Source organism: Chiloscyllium plagiosum, chromosome 3, assembly GCF_004010195.1.
Source record: "Chiloscyllium plagiosum isolate BGI_BamShark_2017 chromosome 3, ASM401019v2, whole genome shotgun sequence".
Classification (NCBI taxonomy): Eukaryota; Metazoa; Chordata; class Chondrichthyes; order Orectolobiformes; family Hemiscylliidae; genus Chiloscyllium; species Chiloscyllium plagiosum.
In genome coordinates, this window is record NC_057712.1 from 104,213,705 (window position 1) to 104,236,367 (window position 22,663).

The following is a 22,663-nucleotide window of genomic DNA, read 5'->3' on the forward strand; positions in this document are numbered from 1 at the left end:
TTCTCCCATAAATGTGAGATTACCCATTTTTAAAACAAGAAGTCAGGTCAGATTATCTGAACGGTTATGGTTTATAAAAGAGTCAGATGCAATGAGACCTGGTGTTTTTGTACACCAGCCTCTGAAAGTAAAGATGCAGATATAGCAGGTGGGGTGAAGGTAAATACTATGTTGGCCTTCAGGGCAAGATGATCAGTGTACAGGAGCAGGGATGTCTTTTTGAAATTGTGCCTCATCAAGGTTCTATGTTTCTAAAAAAAGTTAGGATAAAATAAAATAATCCTCATAATACAAGTTCAACAACGTTTTAAAAAAAAGTAAAATATAATCTCATCAATCCCAAACACTCAATAATAAACTGAAAAAGAAACAAAAAAAAAAACACCACTGGTGTGGACCCAAAAACACCACCCACACATTACTTATTTTAACTAATACCCCAATAGGTTTAAGTCACTTGTGATTTAATGCATAGACTAGAATTGTGTAGCTTCTTCATGGAGCTATCCTACATCTGAGTTTAAACGTACTTAGCTTTAAGTAACTTTTTCAGAGTTTCTCTCTCCCAATTATCTGGTCTATACTAACGCCAACTTTCATTCTAAGGTAATCTGATACACTGTATATTTTTCCCTTCTCAGGAAAATTAGTCTACACAGTCATCCTATTCTAAAGAACTCACAGGACTGTTCCACTCAAAAATGGGTGGCACGGTGGCACAGTGGTTAGCACTGTTGCCTCACAGTGCCAGAGACCTGGGTTCAATTCCCGCCTCAGGCGACTGACTGTGTGGAGTTTGCACGTTCTCCCCGTGTCTGCGTGGGTTTCCTCCAGGTGCTCCGGTTTCCTCCCACAGTCCAAAGATGTGCAGGTCAGGTGAATTGGCCATGCTAAATTGCCTGTAGTGTTAGGTGTAGGGGTATGAGTGGGTTGCGCTTCGGCGAGTCGGAGTGGACTTGTGGGCCAAAGGGCCTGTTTCCACACTGTAATGTAATGTAATCTAAAAAGCAAAAGTGAACCTAACAGTCTATGTTTTCTTTTCAGCTGAAAAAACAAAGTTCAAAAGTCAGCATTAAAGCTTGAAGTCCCATTATTTACCATGGTGGGTCATAAAACAATCTAAATGAATAAAAAGTCCATTAATATTGGACAAAGTGCACTCACACTTAAGCTAGCTTCAAAAACGCATGATTTCCTTATTTGGCTCAGTGTTACACATTGGTCTGCTTACATCATTTTGTGATCTTAAAGCTGTTATATGAATTGAACTTATCATTCTAGTCCATATTTGCCTGTCCAATTGCATTAGCAAATAAGATTTATCAGCAAGATTTTTTTTTAAGAATCTGTCCTTGGACTTCTTCACGGCCCTTTTAGCATCACCACAAGACAAATATCTGCTTCTGGACCTGGTGAATTTGGATCCAGGAAGGATCTGCTATCCTTTTGCATCAACCACAGTTCAATCTCTGAGAATGAATGTCCATCGTCACCTCAACCCCACCAAATGGTGCCCGAGTGGTCACTTGAGGTCCATAAGTGGCCAAACAGTGATCTGTTAAGGCCTTCAGTCTACCTCTACTGGGTATAGCTGCAGGTGGACCTTCATCAGGAACTGTAGAGTTCAGCTATTTTGTCATTTGGACTAAGGTGAGTGAGGTCAGGAGCTTGGCAGAATCTAGGCATTAGTAAGTTTGCAAGTTCAGCTTAATAGTGTTGACAACCTCTTCCATCATCTTGCTGATGATCAAGATTAGATTGAGGGTCGTAACTGGCTGGACTGGATTTGCTGCAGAATTTCGAACCTCTGAACTGCTATTGCAGGCACAGTATTTGTATGACTGGTTCAGTTCAATTTCTGGTCAATGGTAGCCCCTAAGGTATTGATAGTGAGAGATTCAGTGATGCTAACACCACTGAAATTCGAGGGTTGATTAGATTCTTTGTTGGAGATGGCTGTTGCCTGGCACTGGTGCAGTATAAATGTTACTTACTACTTGTCAGCCCCAGTCTGAATATTGATCAAGTCTTGCTGCCTTTGGGCATGGATTGCTTCAATATCTGGTCATCGTGAATGGTGCTGAACATTGTTAAATTATCTACCTGCGGAGATTTCTTGGAGCTGAGCTGTCTGATCCCTAACAACCACAGCCATCTTCCTTTGATCCAGGTATGATGTCAAGGACAGTCACATTCACCTCGCCTCTGGAATTCAGCTCTCTTGATCATGTTTGAGAGGTCAAGAGAATGAAGCAACGAAATTGGGATTCAATGAAGTGGTCCTGGTAAAATCCAAACTGGAGTATCAATAAGCAGGTTATTGATTAGTAGTGACACATAATTGCACTGTTAATGAGACCTTTCATCACCACTGAAGATCTAGATTAGGCTGATGTGGCAATAATTGGCAGATTAGTTTTGTCCTGCTTTTTCTATACAGGACTTACATGGGCAATTATCAGGTGGATGCAAATGTTGAAACTGTACTGGAACTGTTTGCCTTGGGACACAACTGGTCCTACAGCACATGTTTTCAGCACTATTGTCAAGATGTTGTCAGAGCCATAGCATTTGCTGTGGGGTCCAAGCCCCCAGCCATATCTTGATGTCTTATGGACATGCACTTAGCGTTTCTAGCTGAAGACTGTTGAAAATGCTTCAGTCTTATCATTTGCATTGATGTGTTCAGGACCATTCATAACTCTTCAGACAGCGAAGCTGTAGGTGTCCATATGCAACAAGTAACGTTCACATCACACAAGAGACAGCCAGTGGTATCTTCAACAAGATGAATCTAACAGTCATGCATTGAATTCAATGGCATTTAATCATTGATACTCCTACTAACAAAATCCCACAGACCAAAAACTGAACTGGACCAGCCATACAAATTCTGTGGCTGTAACACACCTCCAGACTTAAAGGAAATTGAGGCTTCTGCAATATTAACAGAGGTTAAGACAAAGCAAAACAAAAATCTGTTTGAAAACTATACATCTGATGATTTTATTCCAGAATATTTTGAATAAGTGTTTAAATGCATCAATAAACCACAAAAATAATCTTTTTGAACTGGAATTAATACACCAACATATACCATTCGATAAATAAGACAGAACCATTTTTCCCAGATATCATCCAGTTTATTCATCACATTGTCAAACACAATTACACAGATTTCTTTCAAACAACCTCTTGAAAGAGTACTTTCAGTAAGAAAACTGTCTTTACTTGTCATAAAAACCAACACAAAATGTCTTTAATGCTGGAAAACTAGGTTCTAAAAAAAGCATCGGACTACACAACCTACTGTACTTCAATTGAAACTTAGTTGACAGAGACTATCACGATAATATTGTTAAATAACCTTTTTACCTTTGTTAGATTGTTGGTCTTGTTCTCACGTGAAAGTGGCAGTGAGCGGAATTACATATTAAATTAAAACAAAGGATTGCATTGCTGGAAATCTGAAACAAACAAAAGCAGAAATTGCTGGAGAAACTCAGGTCTGGCAGCATCTGCAGTGAAAAAGCAGATGTTTCGAATCTGTGACCCTTTCTCAGACTGTACCAAACAAATGTAAATTTCAACACCTGCTAGTTATGGGTCAACAGTACAACTCTGATTTGCCTATAAGCAGACAATTTCCAGTTCTCAAGATGATGTTTTTAGAAAATTATATACTTAACTTTGACCAGAGAAAAAGTTCAATTTAGCTACATGATTTTTAAAATTTTGACTTCCCAATGATGGCGAGCTCTTTTTAATATCATATTTCTGCTGCGAAGCAAGCAACAGTGGTAAGAAAAACAAGATTCAGACAAATTTTGCTGATATTACCAAAAAAGGAATGCTGGCTTGAGGGAAAATAAATTCTATTGTCCATGTAGCATTTGCGTTAATTACTCTCATGTCAAGCATAATATGCCTTCAATGCAGTGTGACACTCTCAAGCTGGTGATTTTTGTTACCCTGCTCATATTCTTGCCTTTATTACAGCTGTGAAGTAACTGGAAGCAGGTTATTACAGAAATCATTCAACAAGGGAAATAGTAAAAAGTCCAAAATATATTTCCAAAGAGCACTGCCAAAGCTCCATTGATAGTATCAGAATGTAACATAAGGATTACATTGCTGAGTGGCAGAAAAGGGCAACTGCTTGGGCCACTTTGCCAGATAAGCTGACAATAATTTGGTAGCTTCTAATTTTACATAATATCTGACATTAAAAATAACTCTCATAGCACCATCTGCTGGTGCAACATGGACTGCAGCAAACTCATTAATCCAGCAATAAGTTTATTGGAGATGAATAATATAAGGTACGTCTAATTTTCTTTCAAGTTAGGTTCAGGTTTGAGAGATTCTTTGAACTAGCATTGGAAGCAATATAGAAAAAGTTCACTTGACCTGATTCCTGATATGAAGTGAATAGTATCAGAGGACTGGAACAGAGACTGCAAATGTTGCCTCCTTGTTCAAGAAGGGGTGTAGGGACAATCCTGGTAATTATAGACCAGTGAGCCTTACTTCAGTTGTGGGTGAAGTATTGGAAAGGATTATAAGAGAAAGGATTTATAATCATCTAGAAAGAAATAATTTGATTAGGGATAGTCAACTCTTATGAGATGGGTAGGTCGTGCCTTGAGAAGGTGCTCAACAGATGGAAGAGGGTAAAATGGTTGATTTGGTGTATATGGATTTCAGTAAAGTTTTTGATAAAGTTCCCCACTGTAGGCTACTGCAGAAAATACAAAGGCATGGGATTGAGGATAATTTAGCAGTTTGGATCAGAAATTGGTTAGCTGAAAGACGACAGAGGGTGGTGGTTGATGGGAAATGTTCATCCTGGAGTTCAGTTACTAGTAGTGTACTGCAAGGATCTGTTTTGGGGGCCAATGCTGTTTGTAATTTTTATTAATGACCTGGATGAGGGCATTGAAGGATGGGTTAGTAAATTTGTGGATGACACGAAGGTTGGTGGAGTTGTGGACCGTGCAAAGAATGTTGCAGGATACAGAGAGACATGGATAAGCTGTAGAGCTGGACTGAGAGGTGGCAAATAAAGTTTAGTGCGGAAAAGTATGAGGTGATTCACTTTGGAAGGAGTAACAGGAATACAGAGTACTGGGCTAATGGTAAGATTCTTGATAGTGTAGATGAGCAGAGAAATCTCAATGTCCATGTGCATGGATCCCTGAAAGTTGTCATCCAGATTGATAGGATTGTTAAGAAGGCATGTGGTGTGTTAGCTTGTATTAGTAGAGGGACTGAGTTTCGGAGCCATGAGGTCATGTTGCAGCTGTACAAAACTCTGGTGTGGCTGTACTTGCAGTATTGCATAGAGTTCTGGTCACCACATTATAGGAATGGTGTGGAAGCATTGGAAAGGGTGTAGAGGAGGTTTACCAGGATTTTGTCTGGTATGCAGGGAAGGTCTTATGAGGAAAGACTGAGGGACTTGAGGCTGTTTTCGTTGGAGAGGAAGAGGTTGAGAGGTGACTTAATTGAGACATACAAGATGATCAGAGGGTTAGATAGGGTGTCAGTGAATCTTTTTCCATGGATGGTGAAGGCCAGCAAGAGGAGACACAGCTTTAAATTGAAGGGTGATAGATATAGGACAGATGTCAGAGGCAGTTTTCTTTTACTCAGAGAGTAGTAAGGGTGTGGAACGCCCTGCCTTCAACAGTAGTAGACTCGCCAACTTTAAAGGCATTTAAATGATCACTGGATAAACATATTGATGATAATGGAATAGTGTAGGTTAGATGGGCTTCAGGTGGCGCAACACCAAGGGCCGGAGGTCCTGTACTGCGCAGTAATGTTTTATGTTCTATGACTGACCAGGTTGTACCTGTATCCATTGGAGTTCAGAAGTAATGAGGGATAATCATATTGAAACATAAAAGATCACATGATGGATGCTGTATGGATGTTTCCTCTTGTGGGAGAGATTAAAAATTGGGTAAACAATTTAAAAGTCAGGAGCCTCCCATTTAAGATAGAAATTCAGAGAGCTGTCATATTGGTCTGTGGAAGTCTTTCCCTGACAGAATAGTAGAGGTAGGATCAGTGGATATTTAAAAGGCTTTGTCAGACACATTCAGGACTGACATGACAGTGAAAGGGTGCAGGGGATAGGCAGGAAGGTAGATTACACAATAGCATTAGCCATGATCTTATTAAACAGCACAGCACGCTCATAGGCCAAATGGCTTCTTCTTGCTCCTTATCACATACTTGTAAAGGGGGAGGGGGGACAGCAGAAGACACACAACACAGATAGCCAGTGCATGAAAACAGTCAACTGCACATCCAAATCACACATTACCATAACCACCATAAAACTCCTTTGGTGTCATTAGGTCAAAACCCTAGAATTCCCTAATATCACTGTGGATGTACCTACATGCCAAGGACTGCAACACTTCAAGACAGCATTCACCAATACACTTTCAAGGCAATTATGGATCAGCAATAACGGATGGCTGTAACAGAAATGCTCACATACCTTGAACTAATGAAAATATTGTAATTATGGCAGAGACACAATTGATGTAAATACACTCTGCTCTGAAAAATGTATTGCTGTACCAACTGAAAATATTGGGATGTTCTACCTATTATAACTTCAGTCCTGATATCTTTAGCTCTGTTCAAAACAGTAAACTTCCAACTTATGAGAATCAGTAACACTAAAATGTATTAACTGAATGAAAAAAATGGATAAAGCAACAAAAAAAAAGCTCTGTTCCTTGAGATAAGAACCTAATTTTCAAAAGACCTGAGGCACTGGTACCTCACAGGGTGGGCAGCTTTCTGCAAATCACAGGAGCATGATTAATCATAAAAATCATTGTACAGAAAATGATGGAAGGATATATCCACAATTTTCAAAATACCTGGAGTACTTATGTGGTATTTTGTATGTGCATTTTGTAGTATTTTATACCAACAGCTAATCCTGAGCAGATCTGGCATAACTTCAGGCATAGTTTACAATTTCAATTTGGCAATTTCTTTCTTAATAAAAGAAATCACAGCAACTTTGCCATTTCAAGCAATGTTAAAAGTATATTGAGGCTCAGACTGATGTTTTATAGCTTACTGAAATATTTAAAACAGATTTTATTGTGCATTTTAACAAATCACAATATTTATACTGTGAACGTAAGAAATTTGCTACACTTTTACACCTTATTGAACCAAACTTATTTAAACTCAACTTTTATAATCACAGAATTTCAGAATTAATACAGTGCAGATTCAACCCAACAAGTCTGCACCGACTCTATTAATTTTTGAATTTGTCCTACTTTATCCCCGAGAAGTGGCATATTGTTCCTTTTCAAATAGCAGCCTTTTAAATGCCTCAATTGAATCTGCCTCCAGCACAATCAAGGGAACCAATGTTGTGTAAGAAAGCCTTTTCTCCTATCTTTGGCCTCTTGTTCTTGATCAGTTGACAAATGGGAACAGTTCCTACCATCTACTCTGTCCAAAACACCATAACCTTTAATACCTCTGTCAGATCTCCACTCAGCCTTCTCTTCTTGGAAAACAGTCCCGACTGCTCCAATCTAACTTCATAAATGAAGTTCCTCATCCCTGGAACCATTCTCATGAATCTTTTCTGCACTCTATCAAAAACTTCAGATGTATCCTAAGGTGTGGTGCACAAATTACAGGCAACACACTTGTTGAGGTCAAACTAATACCCAAAATAAATTTTTAAAAGGCTCCTTCCTTACTCTTGAACTCTACGCCTTAACTAATGAAGTCTAGGAAACTAATTTTTCTTAACCAAACACTCAATCTGTCCTGCCAGTTCGAATAACTTTTAAACATACATAGCCAGGTCTCCATGCTCCTCCACCCCACTTTTGTCCTTCTCTCAGTTCACATAACTTCCAAATTTTACATCATCCACAAACTTCAAAATTGGAGCCTGTCCAGCAATGTTAAGGTCATTGATATATCAGAAAAATGAAGACACCCAACACTGAATTCAGAGAAACGCCACTACAAGCCTTCCTCCAATCTGAAGAAAATGCAACCACCATTTTGGTGTTACCTGTCACTCGGCCAATGTCATATCCACATTATGAACAGTCCTTTTATGCCACAAGCTACAAATTTGCCTCACCAGTCTGTTACATGGCATTGTATCAAATACGTTTTGGACATCTAAGTATATCACATCAACACCACTGCCCTCATCAATATTCTTTGTTGCCTCTTCACAAATTGCAATGGTCCCTGGAACAAAACATGCCACCTTTCCTGGACACAAATTTCATCCACTTGACTTATCAATTTTCTCTAAACAGTAATGTGGGGCAATTTTTTTCTATTTCCAAAGTTATACTGACTGACAGGAAATTAATCTGCTAGATGAAAGATAAGATTTTATACAGAAATACTAAAGCTATTTCAAGGTCAAAAGTAATACTTACATACTTAACAATTCCCATGGCTCATTAATACAGTTCAGAACCTGTAACTAATTTTTCACACAAATGACTTAAATACAAGTTATGTTAAGCCATGTGTTTTTTTCTTTGTAAAACTAAGCCGACATGAAATCAGTTTATGGGTTGTGGCAGGCAATTTATAACAATGGTACTAGATAAGAAAACCTTACAGAAATCAAACAATGAAAAACATTACTGCCAGTAATTTCCTACATAGACACATATGGAAAGCAGAGTAGCATAAATCAGGCTGAAAGATGTGATGAGCTGTGGTGAGAGATCTGCTTTAGGGCTTTAACTTTTTACAATTTACATAAATGGTTGAATAAAGGGATGACGGTATGGTAGCTAACTTTGCTGATAACTTAAGATGGATAGGAAAGTAAGTTGTGAAAAGGACATTAGATGGCCACAAAGGTGCACTGATTGGATACTTCGCTATCCTAGGATCTGGCAAAATGAGCATAAAGTTAAAAAGTGTGAAATTATCAATTTTGGCAGGAGAAATAAAAAAAGAAATTATTTGAAATGGAGAGATTATACAGCTCTAAGATGCAGAGGGATCTGGTTTCTCATTCATGAATCACAAGACAAGTATGCAGGGACAACAAATAATTACAAAAGCTAACAGAATGAAATTCTGTTTATAAGTGTAATTTAATACAAAAGGGAGATTACGCTTAAGCTACACAAGACATATGTGAGACCACTTTTGGATTACTATGTACAGTATTGGTCTATTTATTCAATGAAAATATAAATGCATTGGAGGCAGTTCAGCGAAGAGTTACTAGCCTAATATTGAGAATGATGGGATCAGCTTCAGAGGAAATAAGACAAAGTCAACCTGTATCTGCTGGAGTTTAGAACAGTAAAAGAAAAGTTGATTGAACATACAAGATCCTGAGGGCTAGTGACAGGGTTGATAAGGAAAGGATGTTTGCTCTTGCAGGAGATTCTGAAACAGTTTAAAAGTAAGAGGTGACCTGTTTAAAGACAGTGATGAAGAGAATTTTTGTTCTCAAAGGATTAGGAATCTTTGCAATTCCCTTCGATAGAAAGACAATAGAAACAGTTTTTGAATATTAAAACAGAAATGGATAGATTCTTGATAAGCAAAGGAATGAAACGTTATCAGATATAGGTAGAAATGCAGACCAGGCAGATCAGCCATGCTCTTATAGAATACATAAGTAAACTCTAGTTGCCGGATGGTCACTCATGCTTCTAATTCGTATGTTTGCATATCTCTCAACTCACCTCCCATGCTCCCTCATTGCAATCTATGCTCCCTAGCCACCCTGCAACACAACAATGATAACCAATGCCCTTGCACCCACTTGAAATTACCCTTCTACACTCCTTTTCTTTCCTTTATTCTTGTGTGGAATGTGGGCATTATTGGCAAGGCCAGAATTTGTTGTCCATCTCAAGATGTCCTGTATTGAGTACAGGAGTTGGGAGGCCATGTTGCGGCTGTACAGGACATTGGTTATGCCACTGTTGGAATTCTGGTCTCCTTCCGATCAGAAAGATGTTGTGAAACTTGAAAGGGTTCAGAAAAGATTTACAAGAATGTTGCCAGGGTTGGAGGATTTGGACTCCTCCACCCCAGGGAAAAGACCTTGTCTATTTACCCTATCCATGCCCCTCATGATTTTGTAAACCTCTGTAAGGTCACCCCTCAGCCTCCTACACTCCAGGGAAAACAGCCCGAGCCTATTCAACCTCTCCCAATCACTCAAATCCTCCAACCCTGGCAACATCCTTTTAAATCTTTTCTGAACCCTTTCAAGTCTCAACATCTTTCCGATAGGGAGGAGACCAGAATTACATGCAATATTCCAAAAGTGGCCTAGCCAATGTCCTGTACAGCTGCAACATGACCTCCCAACTCCTGTACTCAAGACTCTGATCAATAAAGGAAAGCATACCAAACGCCTTCTTCACTATCTTATCTATCTGTGCCTCTACTTTCAAGGAACGATGAACCAGCAATACTCCCTAGGTCCTTACCATTAAATGTATAACTCCTGCTAAGATTTACTTTCCCAAAATGCACCACCTCGCATTTAACAAAATTAAAACTCCAGCTGCCACTCCTCAGCCCACTGGTTCATCTGATCCAGATCCTGTTGAATTCAGAGGTAACCCTCTTCGCTGTCCACTACACCTCCAATTTTGGTGTATTCTACAAACTTACTAATCACATCTCTTGAGCTCACATCGAAATTATTTATATAAATGACGAAAAGTAGTGGACCCAACACTAATCCTTGTAGCACTCCACTGGTCACAGGTCTCCAGTCTGAAAAACAACCCTCCACCACCACCCTCTGTCTTCTACCTTGGAACCAGTTCTGTATCTAAATGGCTAGTTCGCCTTGTATTCCATGCGATCTAACCTTGCTCACCAGTCTCTCATGGGGAACCTTGTCGAATGCCTTACTTCAGTTCATATAGATCATGTCTACTGTTCTGCCCTCATCAATCCTCTTTGTTGCTTCTTCAAAAAACTCAATCAAGTTTGTGAGACATGATTTCCCACGCATAAAGCCACGTTGACTATCCTTAATCAGTCCTTACCTTTACAAATATACGTACATCCTGTCCCTCAGGATTCCATCCGACAGCCTGCCCACCACCAACATCAGGCTCACTGGTTTATAGTTCCCTGGCTTGTCCTTACCACTCTTCTTAAAGAGTGGCACCATGTTAGCCAAACTCCAGTCTTCCAGCACATCATCTGTGACTATTGATGATACAAATATCTCAGCAAGAGGCCCAGCAATCACTTCTCTAGCTTCCCACAGAGTTCTAGTGCACACCTGATCAGGTCCTAGGGACTTATCCACTTTTATGCATTTCAAGACATCCAGCACTTCCTCCTATGTAATTTGGACATTTTTCAAGATGTCACCATCTATTTCCCTACATTCTATATCTTCCATGTACTTTTCTACAGTAAACACTAATGCAAAATACTCATTTAGTATCTCATCCATCTCCTGCGGCTCCACACAAAGGCCGCGTAGCTGATCTTTGACAGGCCCTATTCTCTCCTTAGTTACCCTTTTGCCCTTAATGTATTTAAACCCTTTGGATTCTCCTTAACTCTATTTGCCAAAGCTACCTCACGTCCCCTTTTTGCCCTCCTGATTTCCCTCTTAAATATACTCCTACTGCCTTTATACTCTAAGGATTCACTTGATCTATCCTGTCCATACCTGACATAAGCTTCCTCCTTTTTCTTAACCAAACCCTCAATTTCTTTCATCATCCAGCATTCTCTATACCTACCAGCCTTTCCTTGTACCCTTACAGGAACTTACTGTCTCTACCCTCTCATTATCTCATTTCTGAAGGCTTCCCATTTTCCAGCCATCCCTTTATCTGCAAACATCTGTCCCCAACCAGCTTTTGAAAGTTCTTGCCTAATGTGATTTTTCTTCAGAACTCTGGATTACTTGTCCAGTGACATGCCCATGAAGCTACAGCCTATCCACTTGCCTACCCATGCCCCACCGACCATCCTTTGCCCTTAACTTACAACAACCCATCATAGGCTGATCTCAGGAGTTATGTTCAGATGAAATAAAATGGGCTTCCAAATGTCTATTTATTAATTCACTATTTATAGTCAAAAACTTAGGAGCTGTTATAAAAACAAGCACTAATATTCAGAAACCTAGTTCATAAACTTTACAATGACTGGGAGATTAAATCAAAATGTTAAATAACAGACACCCCAGGATGATAGATAGATTCTGAAATCAGTCATGCAGCACAAATCCTACAATGATAACTCTCAGGTGTATGTCAATGGAATGAAAAAGCAAACAGTTTTTTTTGTTTTATCCCAGTTTTTTCCCCCAAAAGTTGAAGGCCAAGTCATTTAAATGCTTGACAGCTTCAATGAATGTGACATTCCCTTTAAAGTTTAACAATTTCAAATGAGTTTATCCACCTTTTTATGCACATTCATGAAAACCTTTAAACAATCCCACAGGGCACTTGCAATCTCACAAGAAACCCTGCCTTGCCCAAACGTCACCTGACGTCTCCCTAAGACATCCACAGGACTATCCAAAAATGTCCTATACCTCTGCAAATAACGCCAGCAGCATCAGACCTTCTTCTGAAAAGTATAAAAGGTTGCAAAGTCATGTTTTAGACAACCCATAAATGAAAATGAGCTCAGTTTGAAGGCAACTGAATTTGAATGTGTGCAGTTGCCTCCACGACACACATAGTACAACATGTTCCCTTTCAGCAATTGGTGAAATTGGTGGCTTCCAGATTTGGGAGTGAAATGTCTAGAATCAGGGCTGAAGCACTAGCGATCCTCTCTATTTGTTTTTTTACAAACGTTGAGACTTTACTTGCAAAGTGAAACCATCTAAAATTAACAGAACAATGTATTTGTCCTTTACTAGTTTGATTATAAGTATCATAGAAAACATACCAGATAAAAATAATGACATTGACAGAGAAATTAAACCTCTCAGAATAAAAAGCAGTTTTGAACAAAATGGATGGTTAGACTTGTAGTAAAATCAGTTTGGATGGCATATTACATCAAGGTAACAGTTAGATGTCGTGAACCTTCAGGCATACCTGTGTCCTTAAAATTTCTCCTTTGGTTAACTGCATGTCACCGGTAAGTTCCTTCACCAGAATACCTAATGGCTCCAGACGCTTGCTAAAGTAATTTGTCATCTCAGCAGCTAAGGCCTTCATAGGAGCTACATATACAATCTGCACAGAAATAAAATGCTGTTAATAAATGCATAACAAATTGAAGTATTTGAAGCAGAAACTGTTATAAATGATACTTGATTGTCAAATAGGTTCAGTTCACTTAAGCTTAAAGCTTAAATGTGTGAAAAGTGATTATCCTTGTTAGCTCAAAATGTAACTGCTTACAACATATTTATTTAGTGATAACCTTGAAAATTGCATCATGTTCAAAACAAAATCAGATTAGTGCACATATTTTATTAATATTAACAGTCAAATACCAAGATTGCGACATATTTGGTCAGGTTTGTCAACGTATCTATTACAGAAACAAACCATATTTGAAAAAGAAACACACACTAAATCCATACCTTGAACTCATCCTTTCTGATCATTCCTTGTTGGATATGCTGGCGGATTTCATGCAGAACAGTAAGCATGGCAATGTTCGTTTTTCCAGCTCCAGTAGGTGCACAGATCAGCATATTCTCATTTGTGTTGTAAGCGGTCTCAAATACCAGTGACTGGATGCGATTCAGTTGCTTCATCCCTTTAAAAACCAATTGTCCGATCTGAAAGGTCAATCATGAAAATTACAATAAAATAACCATAACTAAAGAAAAAAAAATCTGAAGTATTCCCATAATTCCCAGCATGATACTTTGAATATGTTGTTGACAAACACTTAACAAGTAGAAAATTGAAACAAATAAAGTTGGTCCCTTTAACATTTTGGAGGAATAGGACCAATTTAAATAACACATATGAACTACAGCAAACTTTGTTTTAACTGGCACCTTAATCAAACAGCACTCTTGATAAACCAGCAAAAAATATGTATCTCAAATGCCGCGATCTATCGTGACATCCCCTGTAAATGAAGTATAACAGTGATGATGTGTATTCCCCTGCATCACGTTTGATCAGGGTTTACTGCAATTATGCGTACCTCTTGATTCTTCAGAATATTTGATCAATCAGCATACTCTTGGTCCCATAGGTGCCGGTTAATAACAACTTTGCTATACAACGTGAATTATGTTAAACAAATGGAGTTATTTTGGATACTATTTACCATTAGTTACCAAAGAGCTATTATAGTTCTACATTAAATCTGTGTTTTACAAATAGCTCACGTTTCTTTCCCATTAGTTCCTTTATTGGTAATATTAATATATCTAATCAAATTGAACTGAGACATTATAATGACTTTTTTTTGATCAAGAGATCAATAACAAATCAAAATATCATATTGGATATTTCTTTCGACACAGATGAGGTTAAAGAGAACTGAAAATCAGGAAAGAAAAGAATATGACTAGATCTTGTTAGAAAATGAAGGGTGTGTTTATAGCACACATTGCTAATAACGTAGGCAGACAGAAAGTGTAGGGATTATGATGGACAGCATGAGTTGCAAATTTCCAGTGCTTTATCGTTAGGATGATCTCCCATTTGCCTTGCACTAAATGTCAGTAGTAGTCCCTGTTAGATTCATGAGATGCTCTGGCTATGTTCAGATAAGTATGCATGCAACTAAGTCAGGACAGTCCAACAGTATAGAACAAACAAAGAAAGGCTAATCCTTTCACAATCACAATCACAATCACATCAAAGGTCTGCATTACAGGACGTGAAGGAATACTGCATAACAGGCATTTTTCATAGTGATGTGATGCCTGAATTTACAGCTACTTCTGTTCTGTGGTTATGAGTAGAAATCTGACAGGATAGATTGAAACAGCAAACTGTGAAAAGATTATTTGTGAGTAAGCAATATGTTCAAGGAGAGAAGTTTGAAGATATGGATGAAGCAGTACGATTTCAGGAAACTCCTTTTAACAATATAGATGAAGAAAGCTGGATTGAAGAATCGGCAACTAATGATACCAGATTTAGCAGCATTGACACCAGAAGCCAGTAAAATAATGTCAGGTGTCTAAAACTGAGTAAAATTGCATTAATATAAAAGAACTAGCTTCCTTGAATTCAAATTAAAATGACAACGTTAAACAAACTATACAAGAGGTGATTAATTTCAAGTTCAGTGCACAGAATGTAAAGTGCCAAACAAGTTACATTCTTGGTTAGGATAATTAACAATATTAAAGATGTCAACTTGAACATAAATTAATAGTGAAGGAACGCATTGAAAGAGATCGTGATACCATTCTTTTGATCTTCATAGGTTGTTTCACTGCATTTCATAAATAATGTGGGTGACGTACAATAGGTAATGTAATATTAAACACAATATGACAAATTTACTCAGCTTCCATCTACAAAATCTGGACTTCTCTCACTTTTAACTTTTCAATATGACAATTGAATAGGCATTTAAATCATACAATTAATTCAAGTCGGAAATATGAACCTGCCAAAAAAGATGCCTTGCATATCAGATTACATGGTTTTACATTTTATTAAAGAATACCTGCTTGTGGAAAAAAAAATCAAAGTCCTATTCCTCAAACCTAAAAAACTTCACAATTACCTTTAACTATATAACTTAGAAAGCTAACCATTATTCATTTTGACAAGATTTTATCAGTGTCACATAGGTACAAAATAGATGTAGATACATAATGACAAAAACGCTCGCTATTCAGTCTTATAAATGAAACAATTAAAAAAAGCACATTTTATTTGCTCAAAAATTAATAGACAAAATTCTAATTAAACAACTTCAAATTGAGAGTTAACTGAAAATAAGAGCACATACAGTACAACATTCTTGTAGTAGTAAGCAACCTAAAAAATTAATACAAGTCATCTTAGAAATATTGTGTGTGAAATGTGTCACACAGTAATGTATTTCATTTATTTACTGCAAGTTCAAGAAAGCTAGAAAAAAACCCAAAAAAAACCTGTCTGTGGTAAGCAACTTGCATATCTATTTTCACAGCCAGAAAATACAAAAAAAAAGTCTTATGAGTTTTGTATAGAGCATGGTAATATATGATAACCTCAGCTTTACTGGTCTCTGGTAGAGAAAGATCCTGCAGAGTAGGCATGCACCTTAAATCATCCAATATTGTACAATTTTAACGGTGTTGCTCTCTAAGCTATTTTAAACAAAAGCAGACCACATATACGATTAATCTACTTCATCCCTTGAGCACATTTCTTGCTGGCTGTAATGTAAAAACATTCTTGAGTGAGCAGGGAAATCCCTCAATAAGATTAGATTGCTGAACAATATAAAGTGAAAGGTATTACATTTTTGACAATTTATTGGAAATCATTTAAATTCTTAGTTTTAAACAAAAAATTAAAGGTCTGTCCAAGATTATATTATGAATCAGCTTCAGAGCAAAAATGTAGAAAATCATTAATACAGTGGTCGAAAACAGGAATTGCAAAATATCAAGCTGTGTACCAGAAACTGATTAGAATGGGACCACAACAAAATGATTTATTTGGTAATTTTGAAAATTGTTTTTACATTTGAAAGTTTTTTTTTATTATTTGTTTGAGCAGTTATTTACTGCCTATCCCTATTTACACTTGACAAGATGGTAGACAGCTGCCTCTTTGAACCACTAGTCAATGTCGTGTAGATACACCGATGGTGTGCTGAAGAAGTAGTTCCAAGCCTTTGACCAAACAACAGTTAAGAAACTGTGCTATTTCTCCAAATCAACATGGTAAATTACTCAGAGGGCAACATGAAAATGGTGTTGTTCCATGTACCAAATGCCCTTCTCAATCTAGTGGTACTAGATATGGCAATTTCTTTCATGGAAATGGAAGTATCATTGGCAATATCAGCATTTCTTGCCTAACTTCAATTGCCTTTGAGAGGCTGATTGTGCACACCTTCTTCAACTCAGAGTCCCTCTAGTATAGGAGTACTCACAGCACTATGTGGAAAGGAGTTCTTGGTTTTTGATTCAGCTACAATGAAGGAACTAGGATATATCATATTTTCAAATCAAAACAATACATGGCTTGAGGGGGAATATGCAGTATCTCATAGATCTGCTACTCTTGCCCTTCTTGGTGGTACAGGTCAAACATTTTGAAGGTGCTGTCACAGAAGGCTTGATGAGTTGCTGCAGTGCATCAAGGAAGTTAAAGATCTTATCAAGTTAAAAGAAAAAAACAAATATGACAAATATTAGTGCTAAATTGTAGGAATGGGAAAGCTGTACAAAAAAACCAAATCCAATTAATACCTGGAATTAAGAAACTTGTTTAATGGTGACATAGCACCAATGGCATGAACACCCATCTGGTTCTATAATGCCCTTTAGCAATGGAAATCTGAAAGATTTACTTAGTCTGATTCCACATCCACAATAGAGATGAACCTTAACTGTGGTCTGAAGTGCGAAGCCATTCAAAACAAGGGTGATTAGGGAGGAGCAATAAATGGTCAGCCCCGATCCCATTAATTAATCAATCAAAATGAATAATGATGGTCGTAGCCCATGAGTCTTGGTATGAGGTATGTGTAATGACAGAGTTAGAGTAGGTGGTAGCACTGGTGCAAACTTATCATGGACTTTCTTTCTGCACTCTTGTGTATTACATTTTGCCTCAGTTGAGGCTGGTTGGTTCTTATGGCATGGCTTGCTTTACTGACCTATAGGATAAAGTAGTGCTCTCCTCTCAACTATCCCATCTACCAACAGTTCCAGTCCCTGTAGACTAACTACGAGATAACCTACATTTCTGGAGCATATCCTCTATGATAGCAATGCAGTATGACAATAATGATAGGAAATTCCTAGCTTACACATGGGACCAGCAGCATGAACATCAGAAGGTCCTAGTGGCAGGATGCATGTCTACTTTGCCTACTGCATACCTCAATGAGAAGAACACTGTGAAACCCAGATCACAATTAAAGGTGAAGTGAAGTACATTTTAGGAGAAAATTTTGCTCTGAACTAGGGTAGACTGGATTTTGTGAATCTCAGTCAAAGAAGCTGAATTTGCCTGTTGTAGTGGCCTATGACTAAAGTTGACAAGATGGCCACCTGGGGCTTTTTAGATGACATAAAATGAGTCAAAGGGATTGACAGTTACATATAGCGGACATTCACAGCCAGATTTGTAACCTCCATACAGGGTCACTGGATAAGCACACACACACGATATTCGGGAAGTTAATTAAATTTCTGTCAACAGACATCTCCACACACACAAACATTTCTGATAATAAAGCATCCTTGAAAAGTGTAGATAAGAGATGTCTAGTAAACCAGCCTGTAATTTAGCAAAAACCAAAAGTAAAGTCTTTACATATTAAACATACGTATCAACGAGAACTGTGAAATTAAAAATGAAAACTACAAGTTTCTATACAGGGATTCAGTTGAATTCCTATGAGCAGCCAACTATAGACAGTACAAAGGGAACCTCTCACTGGCAGGGAAGATGGCGCAACGAATGGTGCAAAGAGACAATCTTTAAGAGAGCAAAAGAGGCTATAAAGCATGGAAAATAAGTGATCATAGCTTCGCAGCTGAGCATGCAGAAAGCTATGAAAGTTATTGAACTTTATTGTTATCAATGGAGTTTGAATATGTGCTAGATGGTGGGGAAAGTATTGTAGAAGGTATCTGAAGAAAAGCCCAATTTGGTTTGGGGATGGAGGGAAAGGAGAAGGAATCAAACTTCTGTCTTTGAGGATCTGCACTCCCCCTGGGAGGAGGGTCTCTCTGTTCTGCGATCGGTCAATAAACACTTGCAATTCAGTCTGGTTCTGTAAAATTTCACACTTTAATCATCGCGGCCGGGAACAAGTTTGATCCAGCAATACAGAGGTTAAACACTTCTGTGTCCCTAGGAAAAGCTGCACACATGGCTTAAGACATTTTTATATCTTTTTTTAAAAGAAGTACAGCCATGGTTACTGAGTAGATTCAAACAATTACCAATCAAATTTAATAAAATGACATTTTTGACAGTAATTTAGCTCAGTGATATTTCCTGGGAACCAACACATCCAAGCACCTTTATCTCCAGAAAGTATTTTCTCCACCTGCACTTGCAAGGTCAGTTAGGATGGCTCGTAATGTCTTATCTAGTCTACCGATTTCTGTGCTGTAAAGGAAGCATTGTCTGCTAATCTTTGTTAAAGCACACTATGGTTAATTAAGGAATACAGCTTTTAGCAGCTTTAAACAGAATTGTCAATTTGCAGCCTAGAAGCCATTTTGTTATGTTATTGGCATCAAGCCGCCATTTTGGTATGTTATTTGCATCAAGAAGCCTTTTTATTGTTGCCTAGGTTAGTAAGAGCATGTATTAAATGGATGTTTCTGACTACAACTAGTTACTTCAGCCTGTATTCAGATTTCAGATCTTCATCTTGAACCAACTTATAGCTGCAAAATGCAAAGATTGTGTTTGTTTCCGCTCCCCAATTTGTTAGCCTTGTTATATAACATTATAATTAGAACATTATTTGTAACTATATCACTTTATACACATTACAAACTTTAGATTGGAAGATATATTACAAATGTCATAATAATGGGTAGAAATTAGGATTCTTTTATATATCCCATAATGACAGCAGTAAAACAAAGATTACATAAGAGAATTTAAGAGTTCCTCAGTGATAAATTATTGTTAATTAACATAATAAGGCTGGCAAGTGTCTGAGGAAGAGTGCAGTCATCGGTATATTGGAATGTGGATAAACACAGTGCAAGGTCCCAAGGACTAGTGATAAAGATGTCTGGTAACTTCATGTAATCATTGGGGGGACCTGCGGCTAACCATAGAGATGTCCATCATTGATTGTGTGTTTACAAGATTGGATGTATAGATTGGGGGACATGACTAACAATGTCATCAAATGTTGCATGTAATTACTATAACACAAAATGTATAGAAATGGTGTACTTGAATGGGAGGGGCAGAGTATTCAGTGGACAATGTTTCAGAACCTCTCACATGGTGCACGGTAAAAGATTCTGCTAAACATAGAATGCAAGATTTCTCTTTGATATCTCCAACATTGTCCATTTTGAATTGATGTTGCCCTTTGAGGGATCCACTTTGAGCAAGCCTAGTTTGCTTTAGCACAGTAATGCCCACATTAACCCTTGCAAGTTCTTCATTGATCACTGCTTGCACATGTCACCAACATGAAGAAGGTAGTCTGTAAAACCAGGGCACACTGTTCTTACATTCCAGCTTGCAATCCAAAAGATAGAACATAGAACAGTACAGCACAGACTTGGCCCTTCAGCCCACGATTTTGTGCCGAGCACCTACCTTAACCTCAGATCAACCTAGCCTACACACCCCTCAATTTACTGCTGCCCCAGTGCTTGTCCAGCAATCGCTTTATTGTCCTTAATATCTGACTCTACTACCACTGCTGGCAGTGCATTCCATGCACCCACCACTCTCTGCGTAAAGAACCTATCTCTGACATCTTCCCTATACTTTTCTCCAATCACCTTAAAATTTGACCCCTCGTGACCGCTATTTCTGTCTCTGGCTATCTATTCTATCTATGCCACTCATTACCTTGTACACCTCCATCAAGTCACCTCTTTTCCTTCTTCTTTCCGGTGTGAAAAGCTCTAGCTCATTCAACCTCTCTTCATAAGACAAGCCCTCCAATCCAGGCAGCATCCTGGTAAATCTCCTCTGCACCCTCTCTAAAGTATGTACATCATTCCTAAAATGAGGCGACCAGAACTGTACACAATATTCCATGTGTGGTCTAATCAGGGTTTGATAAGAGCAGCGAGGTTTTGCTGCTGCTTTTAAATTCTATCTCCCTACAAATGAAAGCCAAAATACCATACGCCTTCTCAACAACCCTATCAACTTGGGTGGCAACTTTGAGGGATTTAATGTACTTGGACCCCAAGATCCCATTGTTCCTCCATACCACCCAGAATCCTGTCTTTAACCCTATATTCAGCATTTAAATATGACCTTCCAAAATGAAGCACAGCACAATTATCCAGGTTGAACTTCTTCTACCACTTCTTGGCCCAGCTCTGCATCCTGTCAATTTCTTGTTGTAGCCAGCAACAGGCTTTGACACTATTGACAACACCACCAACCTTTATGTCATCAGCAAACTTACTAACTCACCTTTCCACTTCTTCATCCAAGTCATTCATAAAAACTGCAAAAAGCAGAGGCCTAAGAACAGAGCCCTGCAGGACACCACTGCTCACCAACCTCCAGGTGGAATACACTACCACTGTCTTCTTTCAGCCAGCCAGCCAAATTTCCCTGTATCCCATACCTCCTAACTTTCTGAATGAACCTACCATGCGGAACATTAGCAAATGCCTTACTGAAATCTATATATACCATATCCACTGCTCAACCTTCGTCAACTTGGCTCATCACATCCTCAAAGAACACTAAGGCCTGTGAGGCATGACTTGCCCTCACAAAGCCATGCTGACGTTCTTTAATCAAACTAGGTTTTTTCAAATAGTCATAAATCCTATCTCTCAAAATCCTTTCCAGTATCTTGCTTACTATAAACATAAGACTAGATTAGAGTGGTGCTGGAAAAGCACAGCAGGTCAGGCAGCTTCCGAGGAGCAGGAACAATCAACGATTCGGGCAAAAGCCCTTCATCATAAATGTAAGACTGACTGGTCTGTAATTCTCAGGGACTTCCCTAATCCCTTCCTTGGGGAGGAACAACATGCGCCTCCCTTCAATCATTAGTACTACTCCTGTGGAGAGTGGGGATGCAAAATATCACCACCAGAGGTGCAGCAATCTCACTCTGCACTTCCCGTAGTAACTTTGAATATATTTGGTCTGGCACTGGGAACTTATCTATCTTGATATTTCCCAAAATTTCCAGTCCATCCACTTTCTTAATATTAATCTGTTCAAGCCTATTAATCTGGTCCATGGTGTTCCCACGACCAACAAGCTCCCTCTCTCTAGTGAAAATTGAAGCAAAAAACTCATTTAGGGTCTCCAGTACCTCTCCAGACTCCAGGCACAAATTCCCTCCACCGTCCCTGATTGATCAGAGAGAGGGGAGGGCCATTCTCTTATTCCTCACGCAAGTGTGGAATACCCTTGGGTTTTCCCTAATCCTTCCCACCAAGGCTTTTTTGTGCCCCCTCCTTGTTTTCCTCAGTCCTTTTTTGAGGACTTTCCTAGCTACCCTGGAATCCTCTAAAGCTGTGCCAGATTCTTGCTTCCTCAACCTTAAGTAAGCTCCCTTCATCTTGACAAGAATCTCTTCTACTCCTGACATCCAAAGCTACTTCGCCTTACCAGTCCTTGCCTGTCTCAGTGGGACAAAGTTATCCAACACTCGCAACAAGTGCTCCTTAAAAAGCGTCCACATTTCTGTACCCTGGAATTGTAATTTTCCCTCTTTTGCCATACTCCATTTTTAAACAGAGATGTCACATTAGCAATTTTGCAGTCCTCTGGGACCTTCCCTGATTCTAACAATTCCTGAAAGATCACCACTAATGTCCCCA

The 22,663-nt window shown here is 38.5% G+C and overlaps 1 protein-coding gene across 3 annotated transcripts in view; it reads right to left on the reverse strand.

Annotated features, from left to right (window-relative positions):
* The window catches only part of ascc3 (activating signal cointegrator 1 complex subunit 3), a 541,129-nt gene that overhangs the window by 448,938 nt on the left and 69,528 nt on the right, over positions 1 to 22,663 (reverse strand). For all 3 annotated transcript variants that reach the window (XM_043687007.1, XM_043687008.1, XM_043687009.1), the window contains 2 exons: positions 13,589 to 13,789; positions 13,095 to 13,235 (listed from right to left, as the gene is read on the reverse strand). In XM_043687007.1, coding sequence (XP_043542942.1) covers positions 13,095 to 13,235; positions 13,589 to 13,789 — 342 coding nt within the window. The remainder of the gene's footprint in view (positions 1 to 13,094; positions 13,236 to 13,588; positions 13,790 to 22,663) is intronic.